The sequence below is a fragment of the Myzus persicae genome, unplaced genomic scaffold (assembly GCF_001856785.1).
Source record: "Myzus persicae strain clone G006 unplaced genomic scaffold, MPER_G0061.0, whole genome shotgun sequence".
Classification (NCBI taxonomy): domain Eukaryota; kingdom Metazoa; phylum Arthropoda; class Insecta; order Hemiptera; family Aphididae; genus Myzus; species Myzus persicae.
The window spans coordinates 36,128-57,525 of NW_019102414.1; the positions used below are offsets into that span (position 1 = coordinate 36,128).

Consider the following 21,398-nt stretch of genomic DNA (forward strand, 5'->3'; position numbering starts at 1 on the left):
AATATTATGATCCTTATTCCTTAACCATAAATTATAATTTTAACAAATATCTACATTATTGAATTGGAAAATGGGAGTGAGCATGCATGCTAGGTTACCATGCTTAGTAAATCATCCTGTATAGTTTATCAGTTATCACAAAATAACCATACTTGACAATCTACAAATACATAATAATTGCATATAAAAATAATTAAATACCTATTAATATGTTCCTATACGTCAAAATAGATATTACTATCTATTATATTATATAACAATAAAAATAATCAAATTTGTGTTTTGTAATAAATAAAAATAATAATTTTAATGATTTAATTTTATAAATTGACAACTATTATCAAACATATTATGATAAATATACTTATTTATATACTCCAAAATTAGTATCATCTGTATGACACAATATTATATTTTATATATATGTTACAAATATTGCTTAGTACCTTATACATAGTCCGATTTATAAATTATTGCGGGGTTAGTACATGATGATAATTTTGAAATTATTTAATACCTATATCTTGAAACATTATTTTACCATCGTTTGTATACAATATAATGATTGGAATTTTTCAATTTGACCATGACCAGCAAATAAGGTCAAATAATAAATTGGTTGGAAATTAGTTTCACTTTCTTGAATTACCTACATCAATAAGTTAACTTATAGCGTCTGTGTCTCACTCTCTGCGTACGTTCTTATAGTAAGCTATTAATCATTCATTTAAAAACAGACAGTTTGATCATTTTTATTCTGTTAGTATAGTCGTCTGCAACATTACAAACACAACACAGATTCGGTGGTTTACAAAGTACGTTATTTAACCAATAATTAAATAATAATATTTATAAATATTTATTCTGCTCATAGACAATAAATTAAAGTCTGTATATGATCTTGATCCGGTTAGATAAATGATTGGATTATGGTTATGATTTTTTCATTTATATACCTACTATGTGTCTAATATGTGAATGGACAAGTGTCAATGTAATTTATTCATATAAATATACCTATAATAAATGAATAACCATTTTCTAGTACTGACATAGTTATGAATTATGTTAACATAACTGTTTTTAAAGTAGGTACTAATAAATAATGAAATTATGTACATTTTAAATCTTTATTTTGTATTAAATATAACATAATAAGTACAACATTTAAATTTTGAGTAAGTAAACACTTGTCACTTTGTATTCTTAACAATTATTATTGCTCAGTGCTGTCGCAGTATTGCATCAATTTTCATTTTATAGATTCTACGCAATTAAAAATGACATTTGATTTAATGACTTATTATAAAACATCACGATGAAAGTCAGTCAAAGGGTATAGAATAATATGCTTATAGTAAATGTATTATAAAAAATATTGCAATTTACAAGGAAAATAAATGGCAAACAAAATCGCGAGTGCTTATACCAAAAATTGCAGTAAGTACCTACAGCTTATACTGACGATCCGACATTTTCTCTTATAATTATCGTATTAATGAACAGCGAAACTAACAAACTATTGATTTTGACTTATTTATAAATATGGTAGCTTGGTCTATATATTATGTATTTTTTTATTGAATGTATAACAATGCAAATTTAAATTGTTCAGTTATAGACAGAAAGGTAGGTGGGTACTTGATGGGGAATTAACATAGGTAATATTATAAGCAAACGAAAATATATCATCCTGCAGACATTTAAACTGTAAGCCCAACACGTCATATTAGGGTATTTACCTAAAGCTGTAATATATAGATGATATATATATAAGTTTATAATAGCATGGTAAACATTTATTTTTATGACATTTATTGGCGGACATAATTAAAACATACATAATTCGTATGGTTTACCTAAGCTTTCCATTAAAATGCATGTTTACATGTATAGGTTTACTGTTCATGTATAATATTAATATATTCGTCATCTTGACGAACAATAATATATAGCTAATTTTACCGGATCAAATATGACGCCGGTAATAAAATGGGTGTTTATACTTGTTTTGGCGGCCGTCACAGCCGTAACAATCATAACAATTATGATCAATCAAACAATGGAAATGGAAAGGATGCCAGAAGACGAAAAGCTTACGGAAATAACATCAGCAGGTCATTTAATGGCCTACTACAATTCGGTGAGTGTTTGGAATAATAATTTTATGGAAATACTCAAATACTAATAACAAATAACGCGCCACTGATAATATGTGATTAATAGAAAATAAATAGCTCAAAATACAAACGACAATCACATAAATTTATATTTTATTCATATTACAGACATGGTAATTATTGTTAAGAACGTCATAAATAGATTAATAGATACACCAAAAAAACTTTTCTACCTCTAATATATATTGTAAATTGTAATATTTTAGACTATAGTCTATATCAGAGACATAGGCGGAGATCGGGGGGGGGGGCTTACGGAGGCTTAGTCCCCCCAAAATAAATGATTTGAAGTTAAAGTCCCCCTAAGAATATTAAACAAACAATACCGTAATTTTGTACAGTTTGCAGAACTTTTTTCATTATTTTATATTCTTATATCCACAATTATATAAGTGTACCTAGTACATTACATACACACTATTTAGTAATTTATTATTTACGGTAACATACCGAAAAATTAAGTCACAATTCACAATAATATTAAATTGTGTTTATATACCTAATATTGTACATATTTTGTACCAATTGGCCATCTATATTGAATAACATATTATACCGTTCTATTTTAGATGGGAAAAATATTATTTCTTTTCCTAATTTTTATTAATTCTCGAGAAGCGATAGCTATTTTAGGACTATCGCTATAGCTATATTAAACCTATCGTAAAGTTTATTGTGATTGAATGAATCGTTAACCGTATTGACCATTTTATACTAAATTATATTTTACTTATTGTTTGATGTTCTTGGGAATTCATTTCTTTTGAGATTGTGATTTAGATTTTAAATAAATAATTTAATTCAAATATGTTTAAAATATTTAAATTTAAATCGTTTATTAATTATTCTTTTTTTTATGTTTGTAACTATTTAAGTTGTTATGATAACGAGTCAACGAGAACAATTTTTTATGAGTGATTTAATGTAAAAATTAGTTTGTTGGGGGTGTGGGGGCAATGCCCCCACGGGTCTGTTTGTCATCAAATATTTGAGCCCCCCTCAATATTTCACGAGATCTCCGCCTATGATCAGTGGTAGGTATTCAAACTGTGAGTCGAGGCTCCAAGGGGCGTCGCGATTATTTGTCATGGGAGCTGTGGCACAGGAGGAAAAAAACAACCATGATGACGATTAATATAATATTGTTTTGTTCTAAACATAAAACATTTCGTTTCAGTTTTCTATGCATAATTATTATTAATTTTGTTGTATTTATAATATGTGTTCTATTATTATAAATATCTAAGTTTTTTTTAATATTCTCTTTCTGTGTCAATAATTTGAGTCACTAAAATGCTAGGTATAGAGACGAAGGACTAAAAAGTCGTGGAATGAAAAAGTTTTAATAGGGTTCAAGTACCTCTAATAATATAAACTATATTATAGGTATTTATTATAAGATATAATATTGAGTAATATAATATTGATATGGTATCATAACCTGTATCATCACTTATAAAAAATATCGAGAGATTTTCTAAAATTGTCAAAGTTTTTAAACTGTTCAACTGTTCAAGTCACGATGTATAATCTTCTCTAATGCTTCAAGTGCTTGTTATCGTATGTTATAACCCGCGCACGCCACAATATATCCACTGATCAAATCAAAAGAAATAATATACAAATAATTGCTTTTTGAAAATAATATTATGTATGGATATAGTTTATTATAATATATTATATTTTATATTATTACATACTTACAACTATATATTACCACTATAGTAAATATTAAATAATAGGTATTAGGTAATTACTATTTACTAATTAGTATAACCATATGTCCATATCGTCTATTAGTAAACTATGATCACAATATTTTAGTGTACAAAAATGGTTAGTAGGTAGATACAAATGGAGACAGAAGGTATCCAAATTGACGAACCGATGTTCCAAGGAAAATAAAATACTATAGAGAAGGTCTTCATTATGATTTGTGAACTGTGAAGATAAATAAATTTCTAGATTTACCAAAGAGAAAACAGAATATACTTAAAATATAAATTTAAAGAGTGTATAACCCATTAACCAGTATAAGTACCTTCAAGGCCTTACTGCAGACCCATAGCCAATATTTGGGTTAACGGATTATGCTGTCCTTGTTCTGAAGACATTTTAAGAAGATTTTATTTTTTTGTATTTGTTTTGATTGAGCATTATTATAACACAAATAACTACAAAATTACAACTAGGTATATAATTATCTACTGGACTTATTTTGAATGTAGCTAATTATATACTTATAAGTTATATTTATGATTAATAGATGATCACTTCAGATGATATGCAACAATTGCAAACTTTCGGAGGAATTTAAAATTTCGTTAATAAAAAACTTATACCCAGAAGAATACAAGATTGAAACTAAAGATATAGGTACAAGCATAAGCCATAAGGTACTAATAATTAATGTCACAAATTAATCCTACTTAAGTAGGAACAGTATTCACTGGTGATCAATGAACTCTCCAAAAACGTTTGAAAGGAAAAAAAATAAATACCCAATTATTGGTCTACTGAGCGCACACGAATTGCTTCCCATGAATTTTTTTTGGAAAAGTTACTCGAACTGCCTCTTGACTCAAAAATATTATTCACTTGGATTGCCTCATATTTCAGGTAATGACCCTCCTGGAATCGGCTTCAATACAGTGGCGTACCAATAGGGTGGCATGACGGGCAAGTGCCACGGGCCCAGGGCCCCAGAACGCCGGGGAGGGCCCTTCAAAAAATGTAGCAATTTAAATAAAACAGATTACCGTTATTACAGAATTTTAGTTATTAATAAGTTCTAGTAAAATTAAATCATTTTAAAGTAAAATAAATGTAATAACTAGAAAAATAACTGATACACGCAACACGCTTACAAGTCTAGGATACCGTATTGAAGTCTCAGAAGTCTGTCGATTTCTCGATTCGTTATCAATTATCATTTGTCATATTATACGCTATACAGTCTATTGTACTGCCCAGCTGAAAATTGAATAGCCGTCGTTTTTCTATATTATTTTGTCATTAGTTATTCTGTCATCAGTTGTGAGTTGTCGTCACTCGTTGAACCAAATAATTGATATTGTGATCATGTCAAAAAAAGTACCTAGTGGCTATGAAAAGCGTAAAAAAAATGGAAGAACAAGAAAAAGTATCAAAACTGCCTAAAATAAGTGGTTATTTATAATATTTAAAAAAATAAAATTCTTATTATAATGTGTAACAAAAAATGACCATATTATTCATGAAAGTATAATAAATATGCTTTTAATTATTTATTACCTTTTATAGCAGGGGTGGGTCTAGATATAAATTGTGTGAGTAAGTGCATGCTCTTCATATTACAAATTTGAAATCTAAGGCCTAAGGGCCCGCTGGATTTTTTCGCCACAGGCAATCGAAGTTTTAGTTACGCCACTGCTTCAATAGCTATAATCAATCCATTTATAACCTTACATTATAGGAAATATTAATAAACTAAATAATAATTTATTGTCAGTTAATGTTGAACGTCAATAATTAATAAATAATATATACATATATTGTGTAAACATTTTAGTAAACATACTGCTTCAAAAATTAAAAAAAAATCAGTAATCAATACGTAAAATTAATTTAGATAAAATATAATTCTGTTATGAGTACGGTCAAAAACTTAAGTTAATAGGTAAATAGTTTAAAGTTTATTATTATGCTGTATCTTATATTAGTTTCCGAGGTTCGAATTAATTTTCCAATACTTTTAAATATTGTAATTTTGAAACTTAATTTGTTTTTTAAAGCAATATTTTTAAACACTTTTTATACACTCCGTATAGACCGGGAGGCAATTTTTAGTGTAATTTGTAGATAGGAATATATATTTGTATATTATATGGGTTATTATAAGTAGGTATCTACCTATATACTCTCTAACTTTTATTAACTCATTTAGTTACTTTATCTCATACATTACTGTATTTACTTTGTAAATTATATCATTATCAAAAGGGATTTCCCGTATAAATAAATAAATAGTATAAAATATACGACATGACTTGCTATGTGTAATGACTAATGTGTACCTAGATATAGATGGGGTAACATAAACTACATCAAAAAATTAGTGTTCAACTGATGATAATAGTGAATAATAAATATACCTATATCATAATTCATAACTTTTTGAATGATAATAAAAAGAATAATATGCAATTATTTAACTCTGAATATTCTATTCCGTTTATTTGACGAGCTATTATTCCATGAATATTTTATGGTTTAACGTCATTATAATCCACCGCTTTATTTGTCGTACTTTTCTTTATATGGCTTAAGGGTGACAATATAATCAATGATAAAAACTAAAATACAATTTAAACTTTTAAAGTAAAGGTTTTAATAATACATGAATTTTGTGCAACCCTCATTCACACGTATTTTGATTTTGTTTACCTATTTACCTATTCAAGTTTATAATTCCATTCGTATACTAATATTGTAACTATCTATTATAATTTATTACATAATATTTATTTTATCATGAACCAAGTAGGTTGTAAGTACATTATATGTGAATTATATATCTACCATTTTGCCATTGATACTACTACTATAAGTACTAACTTATATCTTTATTTACCTAATAAGTAATAAAGATAGAGTCGCGTATGGAATTTATAGACTCATAATATTATAGCCATAGGTAGTTCAATAGTTGATCTTTAATAATAGTCCCTACTAGCATTACTGAATTCAATAACTTTTACTTTGGAGTGAGAACTATCAACTATAAAATTAATAATAATTAGTAACCTGATCGTAGACATTAGTTATCAGTAAAGTGTGATTGTCAAAGATCAGAAGTATATGTTGGTGACTAATCAAATTCAAATTGAGATTCAAGAGTTTATTCAGATATATGTTAAATTTATAGAACATTTTAACTAACAAAATATTTAACTTTTTTTATGTATTTGTGTCCAGTGGTCGAAGTGGGGGGGATACGGAGGGATGACATCCCTCTACTTTTTTGTATTTACATTTTTCATCCCTCTACTTATTTTATCTAGAATAATGCATTCCTCCTAGGACTTGTGTTTTAAAATTAAATAATTATTATGATATTCATATTTATACATATGTATAAGAAAACTTTTTATTTTACGTATAGGCCTAAATCTGAATTGTTAGGCATCTCTCCACTTGTCTTGAGCCATTTCGACCACTGTTTGTGTCACAATAACGGCATGTCACCATATCTTATTTATATAATTATATTGGTATCAATTTTAATCCTAAACCATCTTGAAAATACATACACATTATCTAAACAGCAATAGCAAAAATAATCTATTTTAAAAAAAATATGTATGTACATTACATTATTAATTCCAAGTTTCTTTTTTTAACTTTTGAAATTCGTCCAATGATGTTATCTGTTGATACTCATTTTCTCCTTTGGGCTATGGACATGAACTAAAGCTAAACCATTCAATCTATCTTGACTCATTGGTGATCTTAACCAATCTTTTAATCTAGATTTAAAACATGTACTATATGTTTATAATACTATTAACTAAACTATACTAAACGTATACTGTTGATCGTGAGTCGCGACAGTCAGTCGTCGAACGAAACAACAATCCAAAAATAGCTTGAAGCCTAAATGTTCAAGTATTTGTAGATAACTAAATTCTTCGACGACGATGTTTTATAACAATAATTATTGATGTTTGATACATCAGAATACTTGACTTAGAAAAATAAATAGCTTAGTCCCAAGAGCGGGGGCTAATTCCCCCTTACCTTCGCCCCAGTTCAGCAGACTTTAGACAAAAAGTAAAGTACAGACACAGTAGGTAGTTGTCGACCCTCATAAGCTGTATTATGTACCTATGCATAACCTATATGTAGGCCCCACAGTCCATAGTTTATTACCAATAAAGAGGATTTTTAGGTTTTTACTTATTGTATTTATTGGCTTTATGCAGCTCAACGGAAGGGAAAAACGTGAACGACTTATACAATACAGAATTCGTAGAAAAAAAATGTCTTCGCATATCCAAGTATGTTTTGTAGATATTAAAGTACCCATATTCAGCCAATATTTCATTTGCAAGAATATACTCTATTATTTGTTAAAAAAAAATCATGATTTTAATTTTTTGATTGCCTACAATACGACTATACCTATACATTGTCACATTGATTAAGGAATGGTAAACGGATACAAAAATAGGTTAGGTATCTCCTACACTGGGTAGTTTTTATATTTGGCCTAGGCTTTTTTATAATATAAACTTAATATAATTATTTATGTACCTACATAATATGATTAACAATAATTGAATAATGTAGTTCATTTTAAGTCATTACGGCAGATGATCAGCTATATTATATTGATGTGTGTTGTCCTGCAGGTTGAGTGCTTCAGACAGAATACCGAAAATTCCTGTTCTTGTCTCGTAATACGTACTATACTACTATGTAGGTATGATATTTGGTTATTAATTTAAAACGTACAACGTGTTTCATCATATATTCTATCGTAAGTACCATACCTCGACACTGGTACATATAAGGGGGGAGGATCCCACTTCACCTGGTGGCTGGTGTTGGCAAATGCCAAATGGCAACATGTACATATTGTGTGATGGTCGATTGTCGATTCTCATTTTGTTGATGGAGATTTCTGTTTTTCTCGTGATGTCAGGTGGGGGTGGCCATTTTTCTGAGAGTGGTTTTTAAATTGGTTGAATTTAGAAGTTTTTTGGATCCGCAGGACTTAGCTGCATATATTGCTACATTTTATTGTTGTTGAAGATTTGTTGTTACTTATTTTCCCTTTAACGTCGTTTAAGGTGAATTTTAATGGAATAAGATGAGTGATTGCCATTTGCTACAAGCGCATTTTTGCCGCCCATGCTTCGTGTTGATTATGGCTAAGTATCCATATCAACATAATCGAGTATCCAGAATTAATTAATTTACGTAGGTAGTGGGTTTTGGATTCTTATTTCTTCTGGCCATTTCATTTGAGGCATAATTATTATCAAACTCTAAGTACCAATAGTAACAAACTCCTACAATAGAACAGGTAATGTTAGATCCTATATTATGTCATAAAAGCATTTATTTTAAATAATTTATGAAGGGAAGATAGAAAGAGAAGACGGTCCTTTTATAAATATCAGTCTTTTATTTATGACACACTATTAAAAAGGCATTCAAAAATTCTATTAAATACAAATAATAATAAAGCTGAAAAAAATTCATTGAAAAAATATAGTGACTTCCTATTTTCGATATTTTGTTTACTTCTATGAGAACCATATTATTTATGAATAAACTTGTAAATTGTAATACATTTAAACGCTATTTACTTTAAAAAAAACATTTTATCAACATTCAAAAACTTCAATATTTATAAATACTTCATACAAAACATTTTGAAAATTTCCATGAAATACTAATATGAATGATTGGTGAACATTTAAAATATCTATGGTTTCCCGTTTTTGAATTACCTACCCATCTAAAAAATCAATAAATCAAATTATTATTATTATGTTATTTAAAATTTGTCAAATAGCCAATTTAAGGTATTAACAGCTTTAAAATCTGTTTGAGATATTACATGATTTTACCAGACAGGTGAAAAGGTCCGAGGATATTAGAGTCTAGAGATTACACTATCTTTTATGTTAAAAAAGTTATTCGTGTAGGAGCTTAAACTAGGGTTGCCATTTATACAAAAATACAAGTCGGGACACTATAATACCCCCCCCCCACAACACATTCTTTGGAATTTTTAATAATACCTTTTTTAGTCCAACGTTATTTAATATTTTTATTATATTATAATTTATAATAAATAAGAAAGTCTAAGATTAGAAATAGCACAAAATGTAATAATAGTATTCTTATTATCTTATTCATAAATATAATTTTAAATTATCTAAAAAAATTAATTAGGTACACAATTTTTAATTTAAAACAGAGTGGTCTTACTTATTTACTAATATGTGTATTGTTTAAATCTTATTTTAAGAAACCGGTACTTATCCACGTCCCGGCCGGGAAATGAAAAATATCGGGACTCTGTAGTAAAAACCGGTAGTGTCCCGGCGAAATCGGGACGAATGGCAACCCTAGCTTAAACTTATTCAGTTATTTATAGTAAAACCTCCAAACAATAAATCATAATATTTACAACAGTCAAGTTGTCGCAGCACGGTACCTTCTTATGAACAGTGATGTATAGTTAACTATAAGCACTATGGTAGTATGGTGTTTAATTTATATTTGATATGATATCAAAACTTTCTAGAGATGAATATATTTACTGATTGCATAGGTAACGCCCAATAGGATTTGATATTTTTTATTAATCCTTTTCTGTTATGCTGCTGATCTGCTACATAGGTAATTGTGACTTGTAACTTTTAAGAGGTAACAATCTTTTTAATTTTTTGTTTAAATTGTTGTGTATGTACTTTGATTACTGTGATCTGTAAGCAATAGTCAATTAATAACATACCTAGGTACTTTTTTTATTTTCGGCACATGATTCGTAAAGCCATGGCAGTAAGTTTGAACTGATTAACTACATTAATTTTTTTTTATAAATACATCAAACCATCATTTTTATGATAATATATTTATACATAACTTGGTGTGTAAATTAATAAAAACAATTGTAAACTCATTACTGTACTGGTATAAACTTATTTTGTTACACTTAATGCATTAAATAAATTTATTGTTTAGAGTATAATGGCAGCTAAACCCTGGGAATCTACACATCGCTTATCCCCATACATCCGTCCACAGCAATACTTCATTAATCTGTATCCAAATCTTGAACAAGGCTCATTTGTTGGTTCTGTTGATATAACAATAATATTGGACACTGCTCAAAGTTACATTAAGCTACATTCAAAAGGGTTGAATATCAAAGAGACAAAACTCAATTCCAGTTCTGTAACAGCATTTTCATATCCAGAACACGAATTTTGGGTTGTAGTACCAAATGAAGAACTAAGTGCCGGGGAATACAAACTACAACTTTCATTTGAAGGTAGTTTGTTGAACAAAATAGTTGGATTTTACCGAAGCGTTTATACAGATTCAAAGAGCCATGAACAACATTATATTGCTACTTCAAAGTTTGAACCAACTTATGCACGGTTAGCGTTTCCTTGTTTTGATGAGCCTCAACTGAAATCAAAATTTAAAATTAGTTTAATTCGACCATCCGGTAATAACTACATAGCTTTATCAAATATGAACCAAGAGGTGATTATAAAATAAGTTTGAATTCAAATTTTGCACTGTTAAATAATAATTTTGTTTTAGTCTGAAGAGATCAATGTTCCTACGAATGGATCGACTACAGTCCATTTTGCTAACACTGTTCCAATGTCTACATACCTCGCTTGTTTCATAGTATGTGATTTTCAATCACTTGAACCTGTAAAAGCAGACCAAGGGTTTCCATTAACAGTATATGCCAGAAGTGGTCAATCTGAAAATATGAAATATGCTCAACAAGTAGGTCTTAAGGCAATTAACTTTTATGTTAATTATTTTGGAATTCAATACCCACTACCAAAATTAGGTATGTATTTATAAAAACTGAGTTTTAAATTTTACATAGTATTATATAGCTCTTACAATGATAATTATAATTTGTTAATTTTTTGAACTTTAGATTTGATAGCAATCCCAGATTTTGTTTCCGGTGCTATGGAGCATTGGGGTCTTGTAACATTTCGTGAAACTAGTGTTTTATATAAAGAAGGCATAAGTTCTAGTTCTAACCAAGAGCAAGTAGCTTTGACTGTTGCACATGAATTGGCTCATATGTGGTTTGGAAATCTTGGTACGGAAATACATAAAAATATATTAAATATATTTAAAAATTAAAGAAAATATGTATAAATCGTAAAAAAATTATACTTTAATTAACTATACTTTTTTAGCAACTATGAAATGGTGGAATGACTTATGGCTTAATGAAGGATTTGCTTCTTACATGGAATTTAAAGCTTTGCAAGTTGTCCACCCTGATTGGGATGTTGTATGTATCTGATATATTTGTTTTTTTGTAAGCCATTATTCTTTGTTATTATCAATTATTTTATTAGGACACATTATTTCTAATACATAGTCTCCAATCGGTACAATATCTAGATAATAAACTTAGTTCTCATGCTATAGTGCAAGATGTTTCTCATCCAGATCAAATAACCGAAATTTTTGATGTCATATCATATGATAAAGTAAGTCTTATTGTCCCAATGTTTTAAATATGTATATTATATTAATTTGATTTCTTAGGGTTCTTCTGTAATACGAATGTTGGAAGGAATGTTGGGTGAAGAAGTATTCAGAATTGGAGTAAGCTCATATTTAAAACGTTTTGCTTTTAACAATGCTGAAACTGATGATTTATGGGCAGAATTACAAACAGCAACTCAAAATACAGTAGATGTTAAAAAGGTGAAAACATAATCTATTAATTAGTAAACATTTATAATATTTAACATAATATAAACATTGTTATGTATACTTTAATAAAAAAATAGCTTATGGATACATGGACACGCCAAGCAGGGTTCCCAGTAGTATCGGCTATACGGAATGGAACAAAACTTACTTTAAAGCAGCAAAGATTTTTGTCCAATCCAAATACTAATACTTCCCTTGACTCATCTCCATACAATTACAAATGGGAAATACCAATTACTTATATCACTTCAAACAATAATACTGTGCATAAGTTTTGGTTAACCAAAGAAGAGGATTCAAGTAAGTATTATGGTTTGTTGAATATGTCAATTGATATTAATTAAAATACTTATTTATAAGTTACAATTGACATACCTGATGCTGAATGGATAAAACTAAATCATAGACAAGTTGGATATTACATCATAAACTATTCAGAGAGTGATTGGTGGTTACTCACCAATTTGTTAGAAAACAATGTTGATGTCAGTATTTGGATAATATTTCAATTAATCATTGTATCAATTATATTATTAAATTAAAATTTTACCATTTAAAGGCGTTAAGTGCGGCTGACCGTTCAAATCTTATTCATGACGCCTTTAGTTTGGCAAAAGCTAATTACTTACCATATGGCATAGCATTAAACATGACAAAATATTTATCTTTGGAACATCATTATGTTCCTTGGGATGTAGCTGCTACGAACTTAAATACATTAAGGCACAATTTATATCAACGTGCAGCACATAAAAACCTTGAAGTAAGAGTATAGAACAACTAACAATTACAATGAGATAGTATTACAAGATATATAATATGTTGCTAAATTCATGAAATTAACAGCATTTGAGTAATAATGGATAATTCTGATTTCATGAATGCATAATTTTGTCAATATATTATTGACATTATTTAATGCCGTTGCAATTCTGTATATGCTAGTTTTTGAATTTATTTTAATAAATAATAAAATAAAATATCAGATGAGAAACGTTTTATACTGAAATCATTATTTATGATATACTGAGTTTATAAAAAGAAACATCTAAACATTCAAACAGCCTCATTGGCAATCAAAAGTAAGACATAAAAAAATTATTTTTATTAGTATTCAAAAAATGTTGATTTCAAAGTCAAGAATTGGGTGAACTGTCAAACTGTCACATAATTGAAAAATATTAAAATATTATTAATTTTGTTTATAAACATTTAAGCTTTTGAAAAATTTCATAAAAATCAGTAAAATTACAATACTAATTATTTATTATATGACGCTTTTACATAGATAATTATTTTCTATAAATAATAACCTACATTCTTAAAATGTTTAGACTAATTTTTAGTTATTTACATGTTATATCATAATCCTATTCACACCATTCGGTGGTTTTAAGCTTATACAAAATTATTAATTTAATTTTTAATTCATCATTCACCAAATTTTGATTATTGTACTTAGGCAAATTGATGATTTTATTTATTTGGTATGACTTATATAATTATTTTGTTTATTAAAGAAATATGTACAACATTTATTGGGAAGTATAAAAGAAGATTTTTGGAATGATTCAAGTGATAGAAACTTTTTACAACGTAAACTTCAAGGAGTTATTCTAAACTTGGGATGTTTATATGGTTTACCAAGCTATCACACTAAAGTATATGAATTATTTAAACGATTTTTGGATGATAAAATCCAACCAAATCCAGATATTAGATACACAGTTTATTATTATGGTAAGTTAAATTTTAAATGTTTTCTTGAAATGAAAAGGTAATTTATTATTATTTAAAGTTTAAATATTTAAAAAATTTTTTTAGGAATGTCCCAAGGTAATGAAAGCGAATGGAATAGACTGTGGGACTTATTCTTAAATGAGCAAGAACCTCAGGAAAAAATCAAACTTATGGTAGCATTAACTGCCTCAAAAGAAACATCAATATTAACTAGGTATATTTTGCACTTCATTTTATTTATTTGGAATAAAATACATTTTATTTTTGTCTAGACTATTGCAATATGCAAAAAATGAGAGCTTTGTTCGTTCTCAAGATTATTTCATAATCATATCACAGATAAGCCGAAATCCTGTTGGAACTCAATTGGTATGGGATTTTCTAAGGTATATAATATATTGTAATTACATTTTAAAAGAATAAGTATAGGAAAATTTTAAATTTAATATAATGTAATTTTATGTTATGTTAGGGATGAATGGCAGTACTTGGTTGAACGTTTTTCTCTTAACGATCGTGGATTTGGAAAACTTATTCCTTCAGTTTGTTCTCATTTCAATACACATGAACGACTTGAAGAAGTTAGTATTACTTTATTCTAAGAAAAAATGTATCTCTTATTTTAACATACTTAAAATTCAATGTATATGTATATTTTTTAGATGAAAGTATTTTTTGAGAAATATCCAGAAGCAGGAGCTGGAAAAGCTGGCCGAAAAACTGCACTAGAAGTTGTATCTAATAACATTAAATGGTTAGAAAGTCATGAAGCTGCTATTAGTAATTGGTTGATTAATGTTATCTAATTTTTAAAAATGATCTATTATATTGTTGAAAATTAACAATTTTTATTATTGGTTGAAATATTATTTTTTTTTTATACAGGGTCTTATTAATTATTATTACAATGTTAACTTTTATATTCTACCCATGGCTAATTAACTGAAAAATGTTGCTAAGCTATGATTGTTCCTAATTGTATAATCACTGTGTGGATTTTAATAAATGAAATATTCAATATATAAACAAATAATTCTTTATATCAATTGAAATTTAAAAGTTAAAAAAATATACTGCCATTATAAAAAATGAATGTACTTGTTTTTAATTATAAAAAATAATTATAAATGATTGTAGATTAAGAATTATATAATTAGTTTTTTGATCAAAACTTAAATAATTTATTTGATTTTAAACTTAGAATTTAAAAAAGTTAATGGCACGACATATTTTCCATGTATTTTTAGTGAAAGAATTTAAACCTAATACAATATATTTAACACAAGAATTAGAGGTAATATTAATGAACGAAAAAGATTAAAAATAAAAGCTGCAGCTTTTTTATATTGAATTGGATTATCTAATATTTTTTTTTTACATTTATAAAAGTTTATAATACTGCTATTTATTGTGTCAATGAATTGATTACTAGATATATTTATTCATCAACATTTTAAATGTATCAATTCCCGGAACATAATTCCATACTAAAATTAATTTGTAGCAAAATATTTTGAAAAGATACTATGATGAGAAAGTCTTACCTCCACTGAAAATAGTGGGAAAGAATTATTTTGGTGTCAAAAATAGGATTAAAATCATAAATTATAAGTATTTTGCAGGGCTGAAATGTTAAAATTAGTTTTGATTAATCGTAATTCTTATTTTCTTTCAAATTCAAAATACTAAAATTTATTGATTTGTAACTATTGAATAAACGCATTCTTGTTAGGTAGGGTAATAAGTAATAACTAATAATGTATGGAATTAGAAAATAAAAACAATAAAAATTCCATAAGAGAACTTTTGATATTATAAAATATATAAAAGAACGATTATGCATCAATACTAACACTCAAATTCAACGGGGTAGTATGAAAGACATTTATCTTCGTCCAATCCAAAATGATTTAACACATATTTACTAATACATTTATTTATATTTATTTGAACAATTAAAGAATTTAATGGATTTTCATTTGTAAAAAATTGAATAGGTAAAAACTTAATTTGTATTTTTAGAATCTAAATATAATGTTTTACAAACTTCTGAAAGATCAAGGTCAGAAACTGTTGGTATACCTCCAGGACGGACTTCATTAATTGTTTCTCGAGCATATGAATCTGTTAATATACGAGGATCATTCATTGGTGGAACAAGCAGCATGTTAATAGCTGGGTACAAAAGAGTAATGACCACAATAACACAGCATACCCACACAGGTATAGTAATTGCCCAGTACTTTTGTGGTAAGTAAGTTAAACCAATATATTCCAACCAATGACTCGGTATAAACGCCCATGCTAAATAAACAACAAATGCAGTCTTAGAAGCCAGGTATAAGGCAAACCCATAATTGGCTCGACTTTCGGTTGGAGATGGTGTATTTTGACGAGGAGCTTCAGAAGTGATCATAGTTAGCTGATGGTGATTTAAGGTCAAATTTTTGTGTTACTTCAGATAGAACTTTAAGTATATCTAATAAACTGTTAGAACTTGAACGCAAGGAATGAAGTTCTGTCGATTCAATTGTCCTGAAAAAAATTAATGTTTTTAACTGCATATAAGTAAAAATAATAGTTTATAATATAAGGTGTATAAACACCATAGTCTGTTAAATTTTAATACTTACACACTTACAAATGTATCTGCGATATCACAAATTCTATTAACAGAACTACCTGGCTCTTTTTCTACTCTAAGAGCATGATATACAGCTCTAGCGTGATGGGGAGTTCCAGCATCAAATTTAAGAGTTCTGAGATATTATTATTTAGGAAAAAATTATATTTAACAGATAATTAGGTGGTAACATTAACAATTAACATATTATACAATCGATTAAATAAAATATAAACATAACTATATTGAGTTTAATGACAGATTAATTAAAAAATATTTCTCTTTAAAGGGTGTTCAAAGAAATAATTTTTCTCAATAAAACAATTTTGGCCAATGGTTTTATAATGTGGATCAACCACGTTGTGTGGAGCATCTAGTATTTCAATTACTCTTCTACTGCACTGTTCTCGAACACTGTTGCAAAATACATTGGCAAAAATTAATTCTGTAGGATACAGCTGTGCATTTGAATTAGAAAGTTTTTGCGATACCCTGTGTAACACAGCTGCCATGGCAAATAAATCCATAGCAATACTGTTAGCCCTATCAAGTATCATTTGGAAATAGCAAGTATCGGGACCAAGATTAATAAACATATTTTGAACACCAAATTGAAATCTGCTTAAGCAATACTCTAAGTCCAATGCCTGTTTCTTGAGTGACGGATGCAAGTGCTTCTCAATGTAATGATTCAATTTTGGCTTATCCTTCAATGATCGTTGGATTCTCATGATATGACTTAATGTATACTTGGGAAACATAAGTGGATTTCTTAATTGTCTCACATCTTCTGCCATAAACTGTCCAGCATACTGAATGCCGAGTAGAGCACCAACAATTGGTAGTAAATTTGATCTACCTTCAAATAATAATGAGTTTTCGATATATTTATACGACTTCTTGGATAAACCCAAGTCGTTCAACAAGTTTAAGCAACTACGTGTTGTTTCACTTACAAACAAACGAGCAAGTATTGGCTCATAGTCACTTTTAGGATTATAGGTATCTAATATCAGACTAGTAAATTCCAAAACACAGTCCATAGTATACAAATGGCTATTCAGCTTTCCTAGTTTAATCAAACTCGATCGATCATGGGTCTGGATATTTTGAGAGGCTTTTTGAACAATATTTTGTATCTCCCCTAATGTAGCAGAAGAGGATTCCAATAAATCACCATTGAACAGTATTGTAAAAAAGTTTAGGCCTTCGTTTTCAGATCCTAAAATACAATCAGCTTCAACATTATTGAATGTCACATTACAGTGATTTCCTTCAGTAGTAATTTTAATGCCACTGTTTTGTGACTTTTTAACCAAAAAGGCTGTGAAAAAATTGTGTTCACTCTCTGGACGATTGCATTCATCCATAGTCTTAGCAAGTACTAAAAACATATTGGCTTGTTTTCCATTCACAACCCACTGTTTTGAACCATTAATTATCCATTTTCCATTTTTTTGGGAGGCTGTAGTCTCATTACTTTGAATATCATATCCATGTTTGCTTTCATAAATACAGTACGATGCAATACATTCACCAGAAGCTAATTGTGGTAAATAGTATCTCTTTTGTTCATCTGTTCCAGTTGTATTAATGCACTTCACGACGCTACCGTGAGCAATGCTCTCTCTTAAGTCAGCGAAATCAATCCGCTTATAAGCTTCCGAAACCGAAGCTGAAGACAGTTCTAAACCTCCATATTCTTTGGGCACGCTGACTCCAAAGAGTTTATCCAATTTTGGTAAGTTGACTTCTTTGGTACTTCGGGCAAATGCGGTTTTGACAAAATTTCCTACAAACAAACTTTTAGCAAAAGACGGAAGGTTTTGATCAACAACATTCCCTTGAGGATGAGACTTATTCGAAACAGCAGCGGCAGCTTGTGAGTAATTTCGACAGACAGAGCTAATCTTAAATCTATACAATGACATGATTAATATATATATAATATAATTTAATATAACTTATAATACTACTGAATTAAGGATACACGGAGTGCAGTTTTTCTTCAACTGGAGTTTCAGAAGACATCTCAAATTAGACACAATCGTAAGTAATCCGAATTTCTATCAATTCTAAACACTAAAATTATTTTTTATTTTGGTTTTGTTAGGTTATGAGTATTTTCAACGACTACCGACAATACGAATTTAGATAACATTATCAATTGTGATAAAAATTATATCGGGGGCACAGATATATAGAATAAATTCTATATATCTGTGATCGGGGGCAGTTGTTGTCCAAATATTATCTATGGCCACGATGGTAACTACTGGTAATCGATCAAGAAGTTCGGGTTACCTAACCTTTAAAAAGTCCGCTTACATTTTAAACTCATATCATGTTATAATTTATATTTGTTTATTCCTCCTACCTAGAATTAAAAAAAAATTATTCCATAAACAAATTTAAAAAAATATAAAAAGTCAAAATACAAAGTGAGAAAGTAAAACTGGAAATTCACTAGGTAGGTGGGCCTAACTTAAGTTAAATCGATTCATGATTTATAATATATCCAGACCTTGGATTAAACTTTTTTACATTACCCATTACACATTACTAAAATAACAAAATTATTGTTTATATTTTCAGACTTTGTCCAACTCAAAAAATGTGCTAGGACTTTTTGTTTGACAGTAAAAAATAATTACTTTTTTTTAATCACTCTTTTTGTCAATGGACATATTTTATGTCTGCGGGATTTAGCCGTGACTATGGTCACGATCACGATTTACCTTCTAAGATCGTAGCCTCGATATTTACCACCGATATCTTCAAATCGTGGATCACATATATATATATACATTATTATCTCATGGTTAGGTAAGATAGTAGCCAGTAGATCACTTATATTTGGTACATTGAATGTATCTGCAAATTTGAATTCTATGATAAATTATAGTATAAAAAAAAAATTCTGAGCGGAGGCCGGAGACTGTCTATCAGCCTATACATTTTCTATGGATATTTTGCTATAAAAAGTTATTAGTAATTTATTTGTTTAATAGAAATACGAGAGGTTGAACTAATAATTAATAATAGATCAAATATTTGAATGTTAAATGTATTTTATATTTTAACAAATTTACTTTAATTTAGTAATTTTAGTTTTTCAAACCTAGAAATCACTCGTTCAAATTTTGATTCAGATACTTCAAGGTTTTCAAAAAAATCATCCATGTAAATAATTCTCCGTAAAAAGATTAGTTCTCATTTGAAAAAAGTAGTTCCTACAATAATGTACAAACACAAGACTTTTCTCAAATGGTATTAAAAAATATGAAGTATGAACTATAAGTTACCTATAAAATTGTATTAACATGTTCCTTAAAATTTCCATAATTCATAATTTGAATTCATCCATCATATAAAAGAAAAAATGGAGGTCAGCATACTGCTGAAATTCGCTTGGTGAAAATCATCTTGTATCATAAAATAGTTAAAAATAACAATTTCAGAATAATTTGAAAAAAATAGTTACAGGTATGTATTATTTAAAGATCAAATCACAATCAAGAGTGTGACTCAATAAATAAATCACAACAATATAATAGGGTATGTGCATTGTGCATTACAAAAATGACATAGTCCGAATTCTATATAATATCTAATTACATGTTTAATGATGATATTACATTATTAAATGATTTAAAAATTATAAATTATATTCAAATATTAATTTACAAACGTTTGTATCTGTATACATTGTACATATGTGATTCCCAAAAACTTCAGGAATTCCTAAGGTGGCCCTCTGAAAATATTCCTAGTAATATTAAGTATATATTAAGTAATCCCTGCCATAATATACCTACCTACACTATATATAATTGGAACTTATCAATTTTTACTTGGTCTTGACCTTGACCTTTGAATAAGATTAAATACAAATTTATTGAAAATTAGTTTCTATTTCTTGAATTACATTACTCATTAGTAAGTTAAATAAATTATAGTGTCTCACTCGTCCTCACTACTTTGTTCTCTGTAGCCTAATATTCATTCATCTAAAAACCAAATGATAGTTTTTTATGTGTATGTTTTTTTTACCTATATATTTTAATTTAATTTTAAGTATTGTCTTAAATATTAAACCTTTAAACACAAATGTGGTGATTCACTAAATACGTTATATAACATATATTTTAATTTATTATATTTATACCTACACATTTATTTTGCTCAGGAACAATAAACTAATGTACATAATATGTGGTGTATATCTATGATCTTAAATTTTGATCTGATTAGAAACAAATGATGAAATTGTGGTTATGACAAATATTTGTACATATACCCCATGTGTTTAGTTTGTGAATAGACGATCATACAAGTAAATTGAGACTGAAATCGTGAGTATGTACCTA

The 21,398-nt window shown here is 28.2% G+C and overlaps 3 protein-coding genes and 1 long non-coding RNA gene across 8 annotated transcripts; 2 read left to right on the forward strand and 2 right to left on the reverse strand.

Moving 5' to 3' along the window:
- Positions 1-648: 648 nt before the first annotated feature.
- Positions 649-15,435, forward strand: LOC111032082 (glutamyl aminopeptidase-like). 5 transcript variants are annotated; one of them, XM_022312286.1, is made up of 17 exons: positions 649-815; positions 1,264-1,440; positions 1,956-2,143; positions 10,923-11,450; positions 11,511-11,772; positions 11,866-12,036; positions 12,137-12,234; positions 12,302-12,436; positions 12,495-12,656; positions 12,743-12,965; positions 13,026-13,150; positions 13,225-13,428; positions 14,186-14,405; positions 14,490-14,619; positions 14,678-14,791; positions 14,878-14,986; positions 15,068-15,435. In XM_022312286.1, the coding sequence occupies exons 2-17, from the start codon at positions 1,401-1,403 to the stop codon at positions 15,209-15,211; spliced, it is 2,853 nt and encodes a 950-aa protein (XP_022167978.1). In that variant the 5' UTR covers positions 649-815; positions 1,264-1,400; the 3' UTR covers positions 15,212-15,435. The 5 variants fall into 5 exon arrangements, with proteins under 5 accessions (XP_022167978.1, XP_022167979.1, XP_022167980.1 ...); XM_022312287.1 differs by lacking the exon at positions 1,264-1,440 and having other exon boundaries at positions 15,068-15,211; XM_022312288.1 differs by lacking the exons at positions 649-815; positions 1,264-1,440; positions 1,956-2,143 and adding an exon at positions 10,118-10,739.
- Positions 3,904-4,944, forward strand: LOC111032086. The gene is made up of 2 exons (XR_002604279.1): positions 3,904-4,372; positions 4,447-4,944. It is a non-coding gene; the product is annotated as an uncharacterized LOC111032086 (long non-coding RNA).
- A 226-nt stretch (positions 15,436-15,661) lies between the features above and the next one.
- LOC111032041 (phosphatidylinositol N-acetylglucosaminyltransferase subunit P) lies at positions 15,662-16,821 on the reverse strand. The gene is made up of 2 exons (XM_022312214.1): positions 16,453-16,821; positions 15,662-15,667 (listed from the first exon to the last, which is right to left on the reverse strand). The coding sequence occupies exons 1-2, from the start codon at positions 16,819-16,821 to the stop codon at positions 15,662-15,664; spliced, it is 375 nt and encodes a 124-aa protein (XP_022167906.1).
- Positions 16,822-16,837: 16 nt separating this feature from the next.
- LOC111032085 (acyl-CoA dehydrogenase family member 9, mitochondrial-like) lies at positions 16,838-19,022 on the reverse strand. The gene is made up of 2 exons (XM_022312296.1): positions 17,039-19,022; positions 16,838-16,940 (listed from the first exon to the last, which is right to left on the reverse strand). The coding sequence occupies exon 1, from the start codon at positions 18,957-18,959 to the stop codon at positions 17,295-17,297; it is 1,665 nt and encodes a 554-aa protein (XP_022167988.1). The 5' UTR covers positions 18,960-19,022; the 3' UTR covers positions 16,838-16,940; positions 17,039-17,294.
- Positions 19,023-21,398: the final 2,376 nt, after the last annotated feature.